This window comes from Balaenoptera ricei, chromosome 3 (genome assembly GCF_028023285.1).
Source record: "Balaenoptera ricei isolate mBalRic1 chromosome 3, mBalRic1.hap2, whole genome shotgun sequence".
NCBI classification, from domain to species: domain Eukaryota; kingdom Metazoa; phylum Chordata; class Mammalia; order Artiodactyla; family Balaenopteridae; genus Balaenoptera; species Balaenoptera ricei.
The window spans coordinates 120,509,948-120,532,027 of record NC_082641.1 but is presented as its reverse complement, the minus strand read 5'-3'; the positions used below and the strand labels follow the sequence as shown (position 1 = coordinate 120,532,027).

The 22,080-nt window shown below is 41.4% G+C and overlaps 1 protein-coding gene across 6 annotated transcripts in view; it reads right to left on the bottom strand.

The window, feature by feature from the left end:
• Positions 1–22,080, bottom strand: part of ARHGAP26 (Rho GTPase activating protein 26) — a 472,664-nt gene that overhangs the window by 99,572 nt on the left and 351,012 nt on the right. For all 6 annotated transcript variants that reach the window (XM_059917368.1, XM_059917369.1, XM_059917371.1 and 3 more), the window contains one exon: positions 13,597–13,756. In XM_059917368.1, coding sequence (XP_059773351.1) covers positions 13,597–13,756 — 160 coding nt within the window. The remainder of the gene's footprint in view (positions 1–13,596; positions 13,757–22,080) is intronic.

Here is a 22,080-nt window from a genome sequence, read left to right as displayed (position 1 = left end):
CTCTAATAATTACTGATGTTGAGCAGCTTTTCATGTGCTTCTTGGCCATCTGTATGTCTTCTTTGGAAAAATGTCTATTTAGGTCTTCTGCCCATTTTTGGATTGGGTTATTTGTTTTTTTAATAGTGAGCTGCATGAGCTGTTTATATATTTTGGAGATTAATCCTTTGTCCGTTGATTCGTTTGCAAATATTTTCTCCCATTCTGAGGGTTCCCTTTCCGTCTTGTTTATGGTTTCCTTTGCTGTGCAAAAGCTTTGAAGTTTCATTAGGTCCCATTTGTTTATTTTTGCTTTTATTTCCATTACTCTAGAAGGTGAATCAAAAAATATCTTGCTGTGATTTATGTCAAAGAGTGTTCTTCCTATGTTTTCCTCTAAGAGTTTTATAGTGTCTAGTCTTACATTTAGGGCTCTAATCCATTTTGAGTTTATTTTTGTGTATGGTGTTACGGAGTGTTCTAATTTCATTCTTTTACACGTAGCTGTCCAGTTTTCCCAGCACCACTTACTGAAGAGACTCTCTTTTCTCCATTGTATATCCTTGCCTCCTTTGTCATAGATTAGCTGACCATAGGTGCGTGGGTTTATCTCTGGGCTTTCTATCTTGTTCCATTGATCTATATGTCTGTTTTTGTGCCAGTACCATATTGTCTTGATTACTGTAGCTTTGTAGTATACTCTGAAGTCAGGGAGTCTGATTCCTCCAGCTCCGCTTTTTTCCCTCAAGATTGCTTTGGCTATTCGGGGTCTTTTGTGTCTCCATACACATTTTAAGATTTTTTGTTCTAGTTCTGTAAAAAATGCCATTGGTAATTTGATAGGGATTGCATTGAATCTGTAGATTGCTATGGGTAGTATAGTCATTTTCATATTACTGATTCTTCCAATCCAAGAACATGGTATGTCTCTCCATCTGCTGGTATCATCTTTAATTTCTTTCATCTGTGTCTTATAGTTTTCTGCATACAGGTCTTTTGTCTCACTAGGTAGGTTTATTCCTAGATATTTTATTCTTTTTGTTGCAATGGTAAATGGGAGTGTTTCCTTAATTTCTCTTTCAGATTTTTCATCATTAGTATATAGGAATCCAAGAGATTTCTGTGCATTAATTTTGTATCCTGCAACTTAACCAAATTCAACGATTAGCTCTAGTAGTTTTCTGGTGTCATCTTTAAGATTCTCTATGCATAGTACCATGTCATCTGCAAACAGTGACAGTTTTACTTCTTTCCAATTTGTATTCCTTTTATTTCTTTTTCTTCTCTGATTCCTGTGGCTAGGACTTCCAACACTATGTTGAATAACAGTGGTGAGAGTGGACATCCTTGTCTTGTTCCTCATCTAAGAGGAAATGCTTTCAGTTTTTCAACATTGAGAATGATGTTTGCTGTGGGTTTGTCGTATATGGCCTTTATTATGTTGAGGTAGGTTCCATCTATGCCCACTTTCTGGAGAGTTTTTATCATAAATGGGTGTTGAATTTTGTCAAAAGCTTTTTCTGCATCGATTGAGATGATCATATGGTTTTTCTCCTTCAATTCGTTAATATGGTTAATCACATTGATTGATTTGCATATATTGAAGAATCCTTGCATCCCTGGGATAAATCCCACTTGATCATGGTGTATGATCCTTTTAATGCATTGTTGGATTCTGTATGCTAGTATTTTGTTGAGGATTTTTGCATCTATATTCATCAGTGATATTGGTCTGTAATTTTCTTTTTTTGTGGTATCTTTGTCTGGTTTTGGTATCAGGGTGATGGTGGCCTCACAGAATGAGCTTGGGAGTGTTCCTCCCTCTGCTATATTTTGGAAGAATTTGAGAAGGATGGGTGTTAGCTCTTCTCTAAATGTTTGATAGAATTCACCTGTGAAGCCATCTGGTCCTGGACTTTTGTTTGTTGGAAGATTTTTAATCACAGTTTCAATTTCATTACTTGTGATTGGTCTGTTCATATTTTCTATTTCTTCCTGGTTCAGTCTCGGAAGGTTATACCTGTCTAAGAATTTATCCATTTCTTCCAGGTTGTCCATTTTATTGGAATAGAGTTGCTTGTAGTAGTCTCTTAGGATGGTTTGTATTTCTGCAGTGTCTGTTGTAACTTCTCCTTTTTCATTTCTAATTTTATTGATTTGAGTCCCCTCCCTCTTTTTCTTGATGAGTCTGGCTAATGGTTTATCAATTTTGTTTATCTTCTCAAAGAACAAGCTTTTAGTTTTATTGACCCTTGCTACTGTTTTCTTTGTTTCTATTTCATTTATTTCTGCTCTGATCTTTATGATTTCTTTCCTTCTGCTAACTTTGGGTTTTGTTCATTCTTCTTCCTCTAGTTCCTTTAGGTGTAAGCTTAGACTGTTTATTTGAGATTTTTCTTGTTTCTTGAGATAGGCTTGTATTGCTACAAACTTCTCTCTTGGAACTGCTTTTGCCGCATCCCATAGGTTTTGGATCATCGTGTTTTCATTGTAATTTTTCTCTAGGTATTTTTTGATTTCCTCTTTGATTTCTTCAGTGATCTCTTGGTTATTTAGTAATGTATTGTTTAGCCTCCATGTGTTTCTATTTTTACAGATTTTTTGCTGTAATTGATATCTACTCTTATAGTGTTGTGGTCGGAAAAGATACTTGATATGATTTCAATTTTCTTATATTTACCAAGGCTTGATTTGTGACCTAAGCTATGATATATCCTGGAGAATGTTCCATGAGCACTTGAGAAGAAGGTGTATTCTGTTGTTTTTGGATGGAATGTCCTATAAATATCAATTAAGTCCATCTTGTTTAATGTATCATTTAAAGCTTTTGTTTCCTTATTAATTTTCTGTCTGGATGATCTGTCCATTGGTGTAAGTGAGGTGTTAAAGTCCCCCACTATTATTGTGTTACTGTTGATTTCCTCTTTTATAGCTGTTAGCAGTTGCCTTATGTATTGAGGTGCTCCTATGTTGGCTGCATATATATTTATAACTGTTATATCTTCCTCTTGGATTGATCCCTTGATCATTATGTAGTATTCTTCCTTGTCTCTTGTAACATTCTTTAAAGTCTATTTTATCTGATATGAGTATCGCTACTCCAGCTTTCTTTTGATTTCCACTTGCATGGAATATCTTTTTCCATCCCCTCACTTTCAGTCTGTATGTGTCCCTAGGTCTCAAGTGGTTCTGTTGTAGACAGCATATATATGGGTCTTGTCTTTGTCTCCATTTAGCAAGCCTGTATCTTTTGGTTGGAGCATTTAATCCATTCACTTTTAAGGTAATTATCAATATGTATGTTCCTATGACCATTTTCTTAATTATTTTGGGTTTGTTTTTGTAGGTCCTTATCTTCTCCTCTGTTTCCTACTTAGAGAAGTTCCTTTAGCATTTGTTGTAGAGCGGGTTTGGTGGTGCTGAATTCTCTTAGCTTTTGCTTGTCTGTAAAGCTTTTGATTTCTCCATCGAATCTGAATGAGATCCTTGCCGGGTAGAGTAATCTTGGTTGTAGGTTCTTCCCTTTCATCACTTTAAGTATATCATGCCACTCCCTTCTGGCTTGTAGAGTTTCTGCTGAGAAAGCAGCTGTTAATCTAATGGGAGTTCCCTTGTATGTTATTTGTCATTTTTCCCTTGCTGCTTTCAATAATTCTTCTTTGTCTTTAATTTTTATCAATTTGATTATTATGTGTCTTGGCATGTTTCTCCTTGGGTTTATCCTGTATGGGGCTCTCTGCACTTCCTGGACTTGGGTGGCTATTTCCTTTCCCATGTTAGGGAAGTTTTTGACTATAATCTCTTCAAATATTTTCTCGGGTCCTTTCTCTCTCTCTTCTCCTTCTGGGACCCCTAAAATGTGAATGTGGCTGTGTTTAATGTTGTCCCAGAGGTCTCTTAGGCTGTCGTCATTTCTTTTCATTCTTTTTTCTTTATTCTGTTCCGCAGCAGTGAATTCCACTATTCTGTCTTCCAGGTCACTTATCCGTTCTTCTGCCTCAGTTATTCTGCTATTGATTCCTTCTAGTGTAGTTTTCATTTCAGTTATTGTAATGGTCATCTCTGTTTGTTTGTTCTTTAATTCTTCTAGGTCTTTCTTAAACATTTCTTGCATCTTCTCGATCTTTGCCTCCATTCTTTTTCTGAGGTCCTGGATCATCTTCACTATCATTATTCTGAATTCTTTTTCTGGAAGGTTGCCTATCTCCACTTCATTTAGTTGTTTCTCTAGGGTTTTATCTTGTTCCTTCACCTGGTACATAGCCCTGTGCCTTTTCATCTTGTCTGCCTTTTTGTGAATGTGGTTTTTGTTCCAAAGGCTGCAGGACTGTAGTTCTTCTTGCTTCTGCTGTCTGCCCTCTGGTGGATGAGGCTATCTAAGAGGCTTGTGCAAGTTTCCTGATGGGAGGGACTGGTGGTGGGTAGAGCTGGCTGTTGCTCTGGTAGGCAGAACTCAGTAAAACTTTAATCCGCTTGACTGCTGATGGGTGGGGCTGGGTTCCCTCCCTGTTGGTTGTTTGGCCTGAGGCGACCCAACACTGGAGCCTGCAGGCTCTTTGGCAGGGCTAATGGCGGACTCTGGGAGGGCTCACGCCAAGGAGTACTTCCCAGAACTTCTGCTGTCAGTGTCCCTGTCCTCACGGTGAGCCACAGCCACCCACTGCCTCTGCAGGAGACCCTCCAACACTAGCATGTAGGTCTGGTTCAGTCTCCCCTGGGGTCACTGCTCCTTCCCCTGGATTCCAGTGTGCACACTACTTTGTGTGTGCCCTCCAGGAATGGAGTCTCTGTTTCCCCCAGTCCTGTCAGAGTCCTGTAATCAAATCCCGCTAGCCTTCAAAGTCTGATTCTCCAGGAATTCCTCCTCCCGTTGCCAGACCCCCAGGTTCGGAAGCCTGACGTGGGGCTCAGAACCTTCACTCCAGTGGGTGGCCTTCTGTGGTATAAGTGTTCTCCAGTTTGAGAGTCACCCACCCAGCAGTTATGGGATTTGATTTTATTGTGATTGCGCCCCTCCTACTGTCTCTTTGTGGCTTCTCCTTTGTCTTTGGATGTGGGGTTTCTTTTTTGGTGAGTTCCAGTGTCTTCCTGTCGGTGATTGTTCAACAGTTAGTTGTGACTCTGGTGTTCTCGCAAAAGGGAGTGAGAGCATGTCCTTCTACTCTGCCATCTTGGTTCAGGCTCTTTTAGCTTCTAAACAGCTGCTGTCTTGAGGGTGTGTGGATGTGCCAGGGACAACATAAAGCAGTTCAGGAGTTATCTTCATTTTTAACCCTTTGTCTGAATGTCTAGTGTTAATCCTCAGTAAACAATGAGGGAGAGGGAGGAGGGGGAGGAGGAGAAAGGGGAGGGGTGGAGAGGAAAGGCCATATGCTTTAACCAGTTAAAGCACAGAAGCCTTTTTCCTTCTCTTCAAAAAAGATGTTTTATGAGGAAAAAGAAACTGAATTTTCTCACCAGGAGAAAACTCACTGTCTTCTAAATGTCAATTTTAAACACAAAGATGTTTTCCCAGTTTTAGACACTGATGAGTTAGCTCTCCATACTGAGGCTTACAAAGGGTATGTGAGGACTGAACTTGTCACTACCACCAAATGTTGCATGCCCCCTGGTTATGTAAAAAATGGCAGTGCTGAGGAGAAACAGAAGACCACTGACAGAACCAAGAAGATTTAGAAAATATAAACAGACCAATCACAAGTAATGAAATTGAAACTGTAATTAAAAATCTTCCAACAAACAAAAGTCCAGGACCAAATGGCTTCATAGGAGAATTCTATCAGACATTTAGAGAAGAGCTGACATCCATCCTTCTCAAACTCTTCCAAAAAATTGCAGAGGGAGGAACACTCCCAAACTCGTTCTATAAGGCCACCATCACCCTGATACCAAAACCAGACAAAGATACTACAAAAAAAGAAAATTATAGACCAATATCACTGATGAACCTAGATGCAAAAATCCTCAACAAAATACCAGCAAACAGAATCCAACAACACATTAAAAGGATCATACACCATGATCAAGTGGGATTTATCCCAGGGATGCAAGGATTCTTCAATATATGCAAATCAATCAATGTGATTAACCATATTAACAAATTGAAGGAGAAAAACCATATGATCATCTCAATCAATGCAGAAAAAGCTTTTGACAAAATTCAACACCCATTTATGATAAAAACTCTCCAGAAAGTGGGCAAAGAGGGAACCTACCTCAACATAATAAAGGCCATATATGACAAACCCACAGCAAACATCATTCTCAATGGTGAAAAACTGGAAGCATTTCCTCTAAGATGAGGAAAAAGACAAGGATGTCCACTCTCACCACTGTTATTCAACATAGTTTTGGAAGTCCTAGCCACGGCAATCATAGAGGAAAAAGAAATAAAAGAAATACAAATTGGAAAAGAAGAAGTAAAACCGTCACTGTTTGCAGATGACATGATGCTATACATAGAAAATCCTAAAGATGCCACCAGAAAACTACTAGAGCTAATCAATGAATTTGGTAAAGTTGCAGGATACAAAATTAATGCACAGAAATCTCTTGCATTCTGATACACTGAAAACAAAAGATCAGAAAGAGAAATTAAGGAAACAATCCCAATTACGACTGCAACAAAAAGAATAAATACCTAGGAATAAACCTACCTAAAGGGGTAAAAGACCTGTCTGTGTCAAAGAAGACACAAACAGATGGAGAGATATACCATGTTCATGGACTGGAAGAATCAATATTGTGAAAGTGACTATATTACCCAAAGCAATCTACAGATTCAATGCAATCCCTATCAGATTACCAGTGGCATTTTTCACAGAACTAGAACAAAAAAATCTTAAAATGTGTATGGAGACACAAAAGACCCCGAATAGCGAAAGCTATCTTGAGAAAAAAAAAAATGGAGCTGGAGGAATCAGACTCCCTGACTTCAGAGTATACTACAATGCTATAGTAATCAAGACAATATGGTACTGGCACAAAAACAGAAAAATAGATCAATGGAACAGGATAGAAAGCCCAGAGATAAACCCACGCACCTATGGTCAACTAATCTATGATGAAGCAGGCAAGAATATATAATGGAGAAAAGACAGTCTCTTCAATAAGTGGTGCTGGGAAAACTGGACAGCTACGTGTAAAAGAATGAAATTAGAACATTACCTAACACCATACACGAAAATAAACTCAAAATGGATTAAAGACCTAAATTTAAGACAGAACACTATAAAACTCTTAGAGGAAAACATAGGAAAAACACTCTTTGACATAAATCACAGCAATATCTTTTTGGATCCACCTCCTAGAGAAATGGAAATAAAAACAAAAATAAACAAATGGGACCTAATTAAACTTAAAAGCTTTTGCACAGCAAAGGAAACCATAAACAAGGCAAAAAGACAACCCTCAGAATGGGAGAAAATATTTACAAACAAAGCAACTGACAAAGGATTAATCTCCAAAATTTACAAGCAGCTCATGCAAGGTCAGTATCAAAAAAAAAAAAAAATCAAACAACCCAATCAAAAAATGGGCAGAAGACCTAAATAGACATTTCTCCAAAGAAGATACACAGATGGCCAAGAGGCACATGAAAAGATGCTCAACATCACTATTAGAGAAATGCATATCAAAACTACAATGACATATCATCTCACACTGGTCAGAACGGCCATCATCAAAAAATCTACAAACAATAAATGCTGGAGAGGGTGTGGAGAAAAGGGAACCCTCTTGCACTGTTGTTGGGAGTGTAAATTGATACAGACACTATGGAGAACACTATGGAGGTTCCTTAAAAAACTAACAGTAGAACTACCATATGACTCAGCAATCCTACTACTGGGCCTTTACCCTGAGAAAACCATAATTCAAAAAGAGACATGTACCCCAATATTCACTGCAGCACTATTTACAATAGCCAGGACATGGAAGCAACCTAAATGTCCATCAACAGATGAATGAATAAAGAAGATGTGGTACATACATACAATGTAATATTATTCAGCCATCAAAAGCAATGAAATTGGGTCATTTGTGGAGATGTGGATGGACCTAGAGTCTGTCATACAAAGTGAAGTAAGTCAGAAAGAGAAAAGCAAATATCATATATTAACGCATATATGTGGAATCTAGAACAATGGTACAGATGAACCTATTTGCAGGGCAGGAATAGAAACACAGACATAGAGAATGGACGTGTGGACACGGGGGAAGGGGAGGGTGGGATGAATTGGGAGATTAGGTTTGACATAAATATACTACTATGTGTAAAACAGATAGGTAGTGGGAACCTACTGTATAGCACAGGGAGCTCAGCTCGGTGCTCTGTGATGACCTAGATGGGTGGGATGGGGGGGGGGCTGGGAGGGAGGTCCAAGAGGGAGGGGGTATATGTATACATATAGTTGATTCACTTCGCTTGTACAGCAGAAACTAACACAACATTGTAAAGCAATTATATTCCAATAAGAAAAGGAGGGGGGGGGAATATGTTCACATGTTAAAAAAAGAAAAAAAGAAAAAAGAAACGCTGAGCAGTTGCAGCCACTAATAAGAAAGGGAAGCCTCTCCAATGGGAACTACATGCAAACCTGCCAGTGATGGGGAGTGAGGCATTCTGGGAGATCATCTGCAAAAACGGCAGCCCACAATTCCTCCCACGCCTGTGCATGCACACTGCTCCTCCCATCCAGAGGTGGGGTCTATTTCCTGCCCCTTCAATCTGGCTGGACTTGTGACTTGCTTTGACCAACAGAATGTAGCTGAAGTGACACTTTGTCTATTCTAGGCCTAGGATTTCAGAGGTCTTGCGGCTTCTGTGTTTGTCCTCTTGAGTTTGGCCTGGACTACTAAATGATGAGAGATCCCATGGAGAGAGAGGGCATGTGGAGGAGGACCAAGGTGTCCCAGCCAACAGCTAGTACCAAGGTCCCAGACATATGGAGTAAGGTCATCTTGGATCCACCAGTTGCAGTAAAACCATTGCAGCTTGGAACACACGTGAGCCCTCCTCAGATTTCTGGTCCACAGATTTGTGAGCAAAAAAAGTCATTGCTGTTTTACGTCACTAGGTTTGTAGATGATCTGTTATGAAGCAACAGATAACTGAAACAGACATCTTATGGTTCCCTATCTCTCTCTCTCTCTCTCTCTCTCTGAGTGGCTCCAAAGGCTACATGCCTGGGTTTCTATACCCTCCTTCTGTGCTGTCTTCTACTTATTCCTGGGTCCCTCCCAATTTTATTCCAAGGCACAAAGTACACATCTTATGTAAAATGTTCTTAACAACACGAGAGAGAGTATTATACCACTAACTGTGGGAGACATACAGTTAACACCTGTATTAGGGCTTGTTCAAGCAAGAGGGCATTTGCTATCAAATGCTTGTTGGGGGACAAGACGAAATGATGCTGTTGGAAAGCATTTCTTCAAGTGAGGTTTCAGGATTTTGTCCAACTTCTGACAATAAATTTAGAGAAGCAGTCACTTACGACATTTGTGTGTGCATTTATGTCTCTAGAAAATTACAGCCAAGCCTAAGGGAACGCTCATTAAATACTGTTAACTAAGATCTTCATATTGTGGATTTTAAAGGAAGATGACAATATTCACCTGAGGACAAAAACATGCTCTGTTGATGGATAATGTCAAATTCCCTTGGCAGGAAATTCCTCCAAAGCATTGTCTCCAGAAAGCCAGGGGCTCTCAGGACATGGCCATGTATGCTTTGGGTTCCTGTGAGGTGAACATCACAGGTTTCCAAAGGAGGCTAAGGCAGCATCTGCTGACTTTATACCAGATCAGGCCTGAAACGACATTTGAAAAGGAGTCAAACTGCCTTATTCTAAGTTGTTTTTACCAGAAAGGCAAGCCTGATGAATATTAATGACTTTCTTCCCAGAATCATGTGCATACACAGGTCTTGCATATAACTTTGGCCCATCATGGATCCCAGGTTAAAAACCTCTATCATGGTGGTACACTAGCTCCCTCAGGACTGGAGACATACACTCTGCTGCAGCCTTCATCCTAGGAATGTTTCCACTGACACTCCTGCACTGGCTTCCACAGGAACATAAATCTCGCTGTGAATCATCCCACTCTCTCGCACAGACTAATGAAGAAGAACATATAATGAAGCACTGTAATACTCTTTTAATATGTACCTCACCAGATACACAGCATAGAGGAACATAATTTACAATCCACCAAACCAGATGAGTATTTTCACCAGTTTCTGCCCATATACTTGCAGGCCTGGCCATGCATTTCATATTTCATTTCTATTTCTATACTTTGTGCTCAAGGCGGGATGGCTGCTTGTTTACACAAGTTTCAATATTGTTATTAGCAGTATCCGGTCTTTTTCCTATCACGCTACTTTTGAATGTTTTCTGGCTTTAAAGGCCCAAGGACACCAAAAAACAGCTAAGGTTGAAAAATCATTAGATGTTGCCTGCTATAAGCTCGTATATACCCCTTAGGGACGTGAAACATAATCAAACTCCTTAGAAATCTGTCTCAACATTTAATATTATTTTATTTAACAAAAGATTAAGTTTAAAAATTATCATTTTGAGAAAGGGGCATAAGTGACACTCAGAGATGGACTTATGCTCTATTTTCAGAGAATTCTGTTGAGACTGCTAAAAACAATGGTTTACAGTTATTGACACTTACTCCTTGCTGGATTCTTGGCTAAGTCTTTTACATAAATCACCTTATCTAATCCTCACAACAAACCAGATGAAGGGAGGTGGCTCACTGGCTAGCTGGTCATCAAACTTGCTTCCCTTTGCTCTGCACAGCTGGGTGCTTTCCCAGCCTCCCTTGCAGTTGGATGGGGTCACATGACTGAGTTCTGCCAATGGAACGGCGGAGAAAATAAGGAAAGCATCTTCTAGGCTTGGCCCATATAATCTTACTCAATTCTCCTCGCTCTCTCCTTTCCCCCACCAACTGGTCGATTGCAGGGATCTGCAGAGCAGAAGGCAGAGAGCTACGAGATGGAAGGAACCTGGGTTGCTGAATCATGGTGCAGTATCCCACCCCCAGAATACCCACAGTAAACTGGTATGTGAGCAAGAGATAAATTTCTATTGTCCTGAGTCACTGATATTTTGGGGTTATTTGTCACAGCAGTTACACTGTACTGAAAGTACTTTTATGAGCATAGAGAGGTTGAGTAATCTGCTCATGGTCACACAGCTATTAAGAGGTAACAGATTTAAATCCGAGTGGATTGTTTTTAGAAAACATGCTATTAACTGCTATTTGATTATATTCCCTTTTTCCAAGTTCATTTTCATCATACATAACATAATCTTCTTTTATACCTGATTTACTATATTTGTGGGAAGTGGTTGGACAGAGTCCAAAGTTTGAGAGAAAGAGAAGATAATTTCTTCAAATAAATTATCTGATTTCATATCTCTTTATTAACCATGTAAGAAAAAGGCTATGTTGTTTACACAATTTTGCAGGAGACCTCTGTTACTCTGTGAAAGTTTATATTCAGAGATTCTTTAGTAATTATTCATGCTCTATAACAAATTATCCCCCAAACTTAGTGGCTTAAAACATTTAATATCTCTCCCATTTTCTGTGAGTCAGGTATTCAGGAGAAGCTTAGCTCAGTGGTCTCTTATGTGGTTGCACTCAAGGTGTCAGTTGGGGCTATATCATCTGAAGGCATGACTAGGGCTGGAGGATTCACTTCCAAAGTGGCTGACTTACACATGGCTGGCAACTTGGTCTGGTTGTTAGTAGGCAGCCTCACTTTCTCTCCACTGGGCTGTGTGACCACCATCACAACATGGTGGCTTGCTTGCCCCGGAGTGAGCAAGTCCAGAAACCAAGGCAAATGCAACGAGGTCTTAGGACTGCTCAGCAAAGTCACAGACCATTATTTTTGCCATTTCCTATTGATCAATTCCTACTGATCACATTGGGATCAGTGCCAATCGCTTATTCACAGTTGGAAAAGGATACACAAGCGAGTGACTACTAGGAGACAGGGGTTACTGGGAGCCACTTTGGAGGTTAGCTATCACAAGAGCCCATCCATTCATCCAACTAACATATGCACTGAGCGCATATTGAGGAACTGGGGACAAAGCACAGAACAAAACAGACCAAAGTCCCTGCTATCATGATACACACATTCTAGAAGAGGCCAGAAAGGCAATAGGTGTAATCAATAAGTAAATTATATAGTATGCCAGAAAGTGATAAGTGCTATGGAGAGAGACAGCATGATCAAGGGGAGGGGGAATGCTGGGGTTGAGACTGTTCGCAGTTTAAAATAGAGAGATGTCGGTGGGCCTCACTTAGGCTTGAAGGAGGTGAAGAAGTATGCCAGGACGAAGAGTGTTCCAGGCACTGCGAACGGCAACTGCAAAGACCTTGAGGTGGGAGTGTGTGCTGTGTGCAAGGACCAGCAAGGCAGTCAAGGTGGCCGTAGGAGGGAACTCAAGGAGAAGGCTGTAGGAGGTGAGATGAGGCAAGTAACAGAGGGGAGAGCAGAGACCCTGTAGGACATTCAAGGCTCCTGGGAGAGCTCTGACTCTCACTCTGTGAAATGCGAAGCCACTGGATGGTTCTTAGCAGACAACTGATACTATTTGATCTAACACTAAAAAAATCTCATTCTGGTGGCTTATAGACAGGCCAAGGGTGGGAACAGGGAAACAAATTAGGAGGCTCCTGTAAAAATCCAGACAAGAGCTGATGATGGCTTATTTTGGAGTGTCATCAGTGCAGGTGGTTAGCGGTCAGATGCTAGATTTATTTGGCAGGTGATCTAGTGCAATTCATTCACCTTTCTAGGTAAAGGTTTTATTTAGGAGGAACAGCATCTTTATTATATCCCAGCACCTTGGGCTGTCAAATGGTGCCCTAGGGGGCCCTGCAGGTTCTGAGAAGCTTCAGAGGGATGTGCTACCAGGAACTGAGGTGGGATAGATGGGTGGAGTTTCATGTCCCCCTACCCCAGTTTTTAAGGGCAGCTGTGTTGACATATTTCATTACGTGGGGTGAGGGCAACCTTCTTAAGACAGACCAGAAACTCCAGTGCCCTAAAGGAAAAGACAGACACGCCCCCCCCCACCACACACATGGTATGAAACAATATACCATTTATAAAACTATAAGGAAACTAGATTAGGAAAAATATTTGAAACACACATGAAAATAGTTTACTATTCCTAATATTTTAAAAAAACTCAAAAATTCATAAGAAAACAACCAAGTAAAAAAAAAAAAATGGGTAAAGGGCATTTTCAAAATGAGGCTCCTAGTAGTACCTCCTTCACTGGATTGTTATGAGGTTAAAAGGACAGCATATGTAAAGTGCTTAGCACACAGTTCCTGTTACAAAAGCAATGCCCAATATGTTGTCCACCACTACCGTCACCACAACCGCCACCGTTGCCACTGCTGCAATCCCAAGATGACTATCACCGCCACCATCACCACCACCAGCAGCTTCGTCATCATCACCACAGTGTAAAAGCCACCACGGATGTGAACCTGAGTCAACCCTGTAGGCCAGTTTTAACTCAGCTCCCCCCCAAGTAAATTCTCCACTTGTGGTGACCAATGATATATTACCTTTTCATGATTTTCTATTAGGATCTCAATGACAATGTTCTGAAACTTGATATCCATGATGGCTGCTACTGTTTCTTCCTGAGGACGCAGCAGGGTGGGTCCGAACACCACGCCAAGGTTTGCCACCGTCATCAAATTCTGCTTGTGGTTGTTAGCAACGCTGGAAGGAAGGAAAAGAAATGGCACAAATGAGAGGAATAGTGTATGAATGGACAGCTGACCTCCTGTACCCTTCCTATCTTCAGACGCCTCATCTGGTAGGAGCCAGATCTGGGGACATGTTCGGATGCCTCTGGAGTCCAAAGAGAGACTTTTCTACTCCTATTTTCGTCTACCAAAGGTTCAGAAATCTCCAGTGTTTGGGCTGTTTTGCTATTTCAGGATACGACACTCCTTACAATTTCCATTTTGCCTAAAACAACCAACCAACCAACCAACCAACCAACCAACCAAAGCAGCTTGCCTTCCAAAATGTGAACCTTTGCACATTTGAACCTCTATTCTGCAAATCCAGGTAACTGCTAATCCCTCTTAGTTACAACTTTTATACTTGGCTGCTGCTTAGACTGCTGTGATCATTAGCATTTTCTCTAGTGCAAATATTAAAAACTCCTGATGGCTTTAATACATTTGCAAATATAGGCCCAAAATAGACCTAATTTTTTTAAATGGGTAGATCTCAGTCAGGAAATTCAGCACTTTAGGCTCAAAGTATTAAAGCCCCATCATATTAGACACGTGGCTTACATTAAGCCAAACATGTTGCATAAACAGAAATAAAAATGCACCACTGTACATCCATGTATATGGCCGTGTTTATATTGTCACTTACTCTCAAAGTCCAAGGAACACACAGGGTCAGGAGTATTGGGGCTGAGTAAACTTCTAAACACATATGCATATTTCTGGATAAACAACTACTCAAAACATATATCTGAACTCCACACCCAGGGCACCATGACCTAGACATAAAATTTCATTGTTCATTTGCTGGTCCCATGTACAAAAATATACAAATTATCTATTGACAACAAATAAGTTAAAAGTTAAGGCCACTCAGTATTGTTAAGAAAATATTAGGGGCTTCCACCTAATATTTCCACCTGTTAGAAGAAGGAAACTATTCATTACTAGAAACTAGAGAGAAATTGGGCAGAGATGGCAGTTTGCACAGACATACCTCCCTGGCATTTAGTGCTATTTATACTGAGTATTTGTTTTTCACACAATTCTATAAATGTTTGCACTGTTTCTCTTGGATACTTCTATTTTGTAGGAGGAAAAAGAGGTTCTACTGCTTTAAGTGCTGGTTTTGAAACTGAGCCTTTACTGAATACTACATTAAGCAATTTTATCAGCAGATGTGTATTTTTCTTTCATTTTCTAGGGCTAAAAGTCTAATTTCATATAAAGCTCCTCCTCTGAAAGGGATGGTTAGGTCTATGAAACATGAACTGTGGAACAGCCCAGTCAGGAAGGGAACTTGCTTTCTGATTGCTAAACAATACCTGCAGCAAGGAGATGTTGCCACTGATGCCTTGGCCTGTTTCTGGTCCACGTAATAATATTTTACAAACATTTTCTGAGTTCTAGCTGAATCTCCTGATGTTACTTATAGTTTTCCGTTCTACCCAAAACTGTATCAGGTTTCTAGTCTGAAAGCGTTAAAGCAAGGGGAAAGGCTGGCGAAGGGGAAAGGCTTTGGTTCTGGGCCTCAGTCAATCAGCAAGTCTGCATATTTACAAGCTGCTTGTAACACCACTACTTTCAACATCAGTTCCTTTGTGCAGGAAGTGAATTCCATGCCTTTATACTTCCCCTCCCAAATGAGCCAAGTCAGTAGACTTACCCTCTTGTCACAAAAGTCCCTGTGTAAATGAATCAACAAGCTATTTATGTGTGAAAGCACTTTTAAATTGTAGACCAATATAAAAATATAGGGTTTGGATGATGATCACTTTCACCATCACCCTTCTCAACACAACAATCTGACTAAAGCAACAGCCTCTTAACGAGGCTCTCTGACTAGACTCTCTGGGTTTGGCCGCACCCTGCCTGCCACCACCAGCTACTGTCTACAACTTAGCTCCACTCAAGGCAGTCCTCTGTTGAAAACTACAATGGCCTCACACCTCACTGGGTCGCTGAGAGAGAACACAGTGACACAGTGTATGTGCAGTGTTCAGCAACGCTTGCACAGCTGGAATGTTCTGATAATGGTGACCATAAACCATTGGTGGGCTCCATTGTTTTTAATGTCAAACTCCTATGACCTAGCACAGCTTTTCCAACTCACCTCTAAGCCCTCTGTCACCTCCCAGCTCTGGGTCTCTGAGCAAGGGACTCAATGTTTAAGCTTTGGGTTCCTCATCTTTTAAAAAAGGGGGTGAGGTGAATAATACATCTACTTCATGAGGTTGTTGTATCAGTTAAATGTGTTCCCGTGTGGGAAATGCAGTGATGATTATTATAATCATTCACTACCCATCCTCTTTCCACTTTCACATCTATCTGCCTTTGTCAATCCTCTCCCTAGAACGTTCTCTTACCCTTCTTTCTTTGCTTGGCAAACTGTTGGTCTTCAAGGCACAGCGCCAATGGCTCCCTTCCCTTCTGAAGTCTCTGTCTAGTCTGTCCCCAGCCCTCCACCCCTCAATGAAGGCAGGAGTGTTGGCCCCTGGGTTTATTACATGTTATTAAGGTCTCGACTGCTGCCTTAGGATAGAGACCGACCGTGCTTATTTTAGTTGGTAGCACCAGCGCTGAGAGCAGTGCCCGGCCCAGGAGAAACACAACAAATGTTCAATGAGGTGTTAAAAGATGACGGGAGTTTCTGAGTAGACATTAAACAATAATTCTCAACCCAGCTACTTACTCAGAAAACCTCAAATTATTATTGATGATTTTTTGGGAATGTATCTCAACTCTCCCAACCTCCCTTTTCAAAGTCTGGAACTGTGTTCCATTTCTTAGATTTAATTAATGAGCAATAATTACTCCGATTTACTGGCCCAAATGACCAAAGGCATTTGGAAAAAAGCTATGGTAATTGTGGATAAGCATCTCTGAATATAAATAAGCTTGAGGCTACCCAACATAACTCATTTCCTTTTTAATGATCCATTTTATTTTAGGGCTTAAAAAAACACATTGATCTAAGTCTTATGAAACTTTTGGGGAAAAAGGCTATAACTTTCATGACTAACTACCATTATCTTTTGGCACACTGAGGTAACAAATTGATCTATCGCTTGATTATTACTGCTCACAACTTGGTACAGCTATGTTCATTACTCCAGAATGAATTATTAATGGCTGGAGATTGCTATGTATCCCAGAGAGAAAGGCGCAGACCTCAGTCTCTGCTGGCACCAGCCATCCATTATAACTTGATGCATTTACCCATGTGTGGGAGGAGGGCTAGCAGAGCACTGGGAAGCCTGGTCTAGTCGAGGCCACGGGGCTCACTCATTAGTGAGGTCTATAAAACACAGAGAACTTGCTTTCCGGGTTGGTAACTGAGCTGCTTGAGCTCTTCCCCACACAGCCCAGAATGTCATGTTGAGTCTTGACTTAAAATCCACACACAAGAGTCTCTTATGCATTATTGCATATTCCACTGAGGGAGTCTTTGACAGGCCTTCCCTAGGTCCACGCGGACTCTTCTGTGGAGACTTCTAAGACAACTGCCAATTCTACAGGCTTCCTTTGCAGGCGGCAGAGAAACAGTTTCCACATGCGATTTTAAGGGAAAGCCCGGTTCCTTTTGTGACTCTTAAGAGTTTGCCACATCAGCTGAGAAGCAGGGCATCTCCTGAGGGGCATGCCTTCAGGGCAGTTGGTGGGGGATTGGCACCCCATGTTCCCTGTGGTTCCCTCGTGAATTACGGTTCATGAGGAAAGAGCATGTTCCAAGGAAAATGGCCATGGCAGAAGGGCCTCTTGCCACCTTTGCTTCAAGGGAAAATGGATGGGGACTCTGGATTGGTCTGATACCCTTTGAGAGGCAGAAGGAGGTAAATTACTTCCAGATGAAGATGGTGGTGGGGGAGTACTATGAGGGGAGGAGAGTGGAGGCAACTCTTCTGGGGCCTGTAATGCAGAGATGCCCATGCTGTTCTGGGGATCACATCTGTCTTCCTAGCATTTAAATGAGAGTCAGAGCTCTGGAAGTGCTGAGCAATACTTTATAACCACAGACTGGTCCTGATGTACCAACAATACCTAAGCCTGTTGCTAGGTCTGCAAATAGGTTTCATCTTGAGGCCTGCAGTGCTATGTCGAGGAGTGTCAAAGTTGCATCCTGGCTCCACTGGACACAATGTGGTGACAGATTAGCACTATCTGCGATGAACCAGATGGGTGGAGGTTACAGCACAGCAACACTTTTATCTGCCATCCTTTATTTGTTTGTTTCAGCTTCCAGTGTTAAGTAATGATAACTTAGACTTGTAAGGTGTTTTAGAGTTTATAGGAGCTCTGCAACACTTTTTAATGTTTGTTTGAACTTCATATAAGTCTAGAATAGTAGCTCTCAAACTTTCTGACAATAACCCATGGTAGGAAACATATTTTCCCATATAACACTTCACTAGTACATATATACATATATACACACATAGAGAGAGGTACACACACACATACCTACTTGCATATCAGAAACACAAGTTACTAGAAGCACAAGTTTCAGAAACAGTAAGTGTGATAAATTCTGTTATTTTTTATTCTATTCTGGTCATTTTTCTGCTACTAAATCAATTTTACAATCCACTAATGTGTCACGACTTAAAATTTGAAAAACGTCATTCTATAGGTATGGAGTACAAATATTATTTCCAATTTATAAATATGGAGGGAAAAAGGCTAAGGGAGACAGGATAGCACAGGGAGTGGAGTCATACAGAGATTCCCAGCTGGATGACAGGAGGCAGGTCACTTGGCTTCTCTAAACCCCTTTCTTCACCTATAAAACACAAGCAACAGTACCTACCTCATAAAGTTTAAGGATGATTAATAAGACTAGGTGAGTCAATCTCTTGGCCTGAAATAATGGCTTACTAAATGGCACCTAGTATTGTTCATGGTGGTGGTCAGGGTAGTGGTGATGACAGTGGTGAAAGTAGCAGCAAGTGCCAATTTAAGTCACACTGTAAATTGGTGGTGCCACCTGGTGTCCTGCTTCTGCCTGGCGCAAGGAACCCTGTCTCTTCCACCTGTATTTCAAGGGCTATCTTTCTCTTCTGGTTATCCTTTTTTTCCATTTCTTCTTTTTTAAAAATTATGAAATACTTCAAATCCATAGAAAAATTCAAAATATATTATTACTTATTTTCTATCATTACCCTATAAGCCTCACATGAACAGGCTGAGAGCCTCACAGGAAGCTACAGCAAACCCACCACACTCACTTTGCCTTCAAGGGCACCAACTTGCCCCTGGCCTGCCTGGCAAGTCCTCCCCTAACCGCCCACCTGCCTGCAAAGCCCAGTTCTAGACACCTCCCTGACGGGAGGCCACACAGAGCTCTAAGTGATTATGTTCACGATCAATCCCGTGGGACATTTCTACCCTGACTGCTTCCCTTCTCATGAGTGTCTCAGGACTGGGGGCTGGATCCAGATCTTGGAGTGCATCCCCTGTAGCACACAGGCAGGCACTGGGTAGGCCCCAGGTTTCCAATTCGGAAAGTAGTTGAGTGGGTGGGCACCTAAGCTGCAGTAAATATCACTTATCTCTCTACTACTCTCTCAGGGATAGAGAACCTCCAAGCTCTGGGGCCAAGAAGGATTAGCTGGAAATGAAGCTGCTGGAACTATACTTTTTTTGTGGCTATCCAAGGCAAGTTTAGTTTCAAGGGTTGTCAGTGTGGCTCCTTCCACCAACTTCAACTTCATCCTTAGTACAGAGTGGGGAAATGGTGGGGGGAATCCTCACCACCACTGGCTGCGAGTTTTCTACTGAGTCAGACTGTGTGTGTGTGTGTGTTGCCTGGATACCACCTGCACTCGGTGAGACGGGACCAGTCTGGATGGTGCTGAGGAGGCTTCTGCCAAGGAGATCCATCAGAGCCATAAATACAGCTTTGCTGGGCTGTCCTGATGGCTGGCACCAGAATGAGAGTTTAAAATAAATTTTTCCGTGTACTTACTGGGGTCATGCTCACCAACCATATTTAACATCTTTCTGGGAATGGTTATCCAGTGAGAAGCCAGATTTGAAGCTTTGAATAACTGAGTGCTTATGATGGATACTTTTACCCAGTATAATCTTCAAGAGAGCTCCTTGAGACAAGTAGGTAAGACTATCACTGCCATTTTACAGATGAGAAAACTGAAGCACTGAGAAGTTAAGTAATTTGCCTGAGGTCACACAGCTAATGAAGGGCAGAGCCAGGAAAGGAACTCGGGATGGCTGCAGAGCCCATAATCTTCACCTTAGCACTCTGCTGCTCCCACACAACTAAGGGTCAAGTTCAGCTAGGCTAAAAGAGGCATTTTGTTTCCTCAGAAAATCCAACCACAAATGAATACATGGAGCAGTTACACGCTTGGGCATGTGGGAGAAAAAGTAGTGGTTATGATAGAGAAAAAAAAAAAACTGCTCCCTCATTCACCACCCAAATTACTAAACTGGAAGAAGGAAAGAAAAAGCAAGAGAGAGAAAGAAAAAGCATGTATGCCTATGAGAGTGATACTGGACTAAATATAATTTCTACTCCCTTCCTGAAGTGGCTTCATGCTTGACAAAAACATGAATATGATGAAATATCCCTCAAATATGACAGCATTCCATTTGTAGTTGGCTGGCAGAGTCAGAGAGCTGCTTTCTAATAATGAAAGAGTGAACACTTTAAGACTGAGAGAGAAGAATGAATTAAAAGGAAGAAAGGAGGACGGGCCAAATGGATGATTTCGAGAGCCCCCTCAAAAAGACAATTATGGCCATATGTGCATCCCTGCAGGTTGCTCTGCTTTCAACCAAGTGTCTCAAAGCTCTGTGAATAACTACCAACGTCTTCTCTGTTTCTGGTGAAATGTGTCAACTATATTTCAGACGGATAAACATCACTGCTAAGATGTTAAGTATTGACAAGTATCATATACATCGACTTTAACGCCCGCTTACAGAAGCCCACTTGGTACTGAAAATTCTTCAGAGAAAAGGAAAAATGAGTTGGGTAAATGCAGCAAAGTCAAGGTACCTCTTGGCATATAGACTGCAGTCTAAAGTGGAGATTGTTCTAAAATCTGAGCGTGCAACCAGCTCTATTTCCCCTCTGGTCTCCTCCAATCCAATACCACTACCTGTTTAAAACCCACCAAAGGCTTCTGACTGTCTTTAATTACAGGTTAAAAACCCTTGGCCTGCAAGATCCCACATGATCTAGACCCTTCTCCACCATGCCTCCCTTGGCTAAAACTGGGCTAAACTCTCGTTAGGCCTGGGTGCCTTCCTTCCTAATGCTAATACTCCCCGACGGGGAAGCCCTGCAGCCCCTCTTGAACTGGTTCTCTCCTAACTTATCACTCTCACTTCCCAAAGAGGTCTTTCTGGACGCCCCATACCAGGCCAGATACCTCATTACAAAACTAATTCCTCAATTCTCCTTCCTAGCACTTGGTGAATTGTGTCACTATTCACAGAATTGTCATTGTCTGTCTCCTCCACTTACTAGAAGTTCCAAGAAAACTGGGATGGCATTATCCTCCCTTACTGTCCCATTGCCAGGGCCTAGCACAGAGTTTGCCCTTATCAGGTGTTGGGGAAAAAAAAGAACACGTGCATGCTTTGGGAGGCCACCTTCCTCTGAGGTTCTCAAGGCTCAGCTGCACTGAATGCCTGGTTTAAACTTCCACATAATCTACTGGTGTCTCAGCACCTTTGCTAAGTGGGACAGTGGTCAGGGGAGTGGCCAGAGCACTTCACCCTGACCCCGACAGCGTGGAATAAACCAGGCAGCTCTCTTTGGCCACAGTGCTAATCTGGAAGGTACGAAGGCCATAAAGTACTCATAGGGTATAATTATCATTATCACATGAGTGATCTAATATGCATTATAAAATACAGCATAAGCTTACCATATTATACCAGTCTCTTTCCAATATACTTAAACCTTCTAGGATAGTGTCTCCTGCATCTCACTTTTCCTTTTCTTATCCCTTTCTGAAATCCCTTTATTTCCTGCCTGCCTTAGATTATTAACATCGTCATCAACAATAACAGCAACTGATACTGACCGAGCGAGCACTTCCTGTGAGACAAGCATTAAGCACTGCAGTGATTACCCCATTTGATCTGTACAATAACCCTATGAGGTAAGTTCCAATACTATCCCACATGAAGATGCTAAGGCTCAGAAAACCCAGAAATTTGTCCCAGGTCACATACTGAACAAGTGGTAGGGCTGGAATTTGATGTCAGGCAGTCTGCAGTCCAGAGCTACTGCTCCTAGATGCTCTCTGGTACAATGCAGTGTGTGTGTGT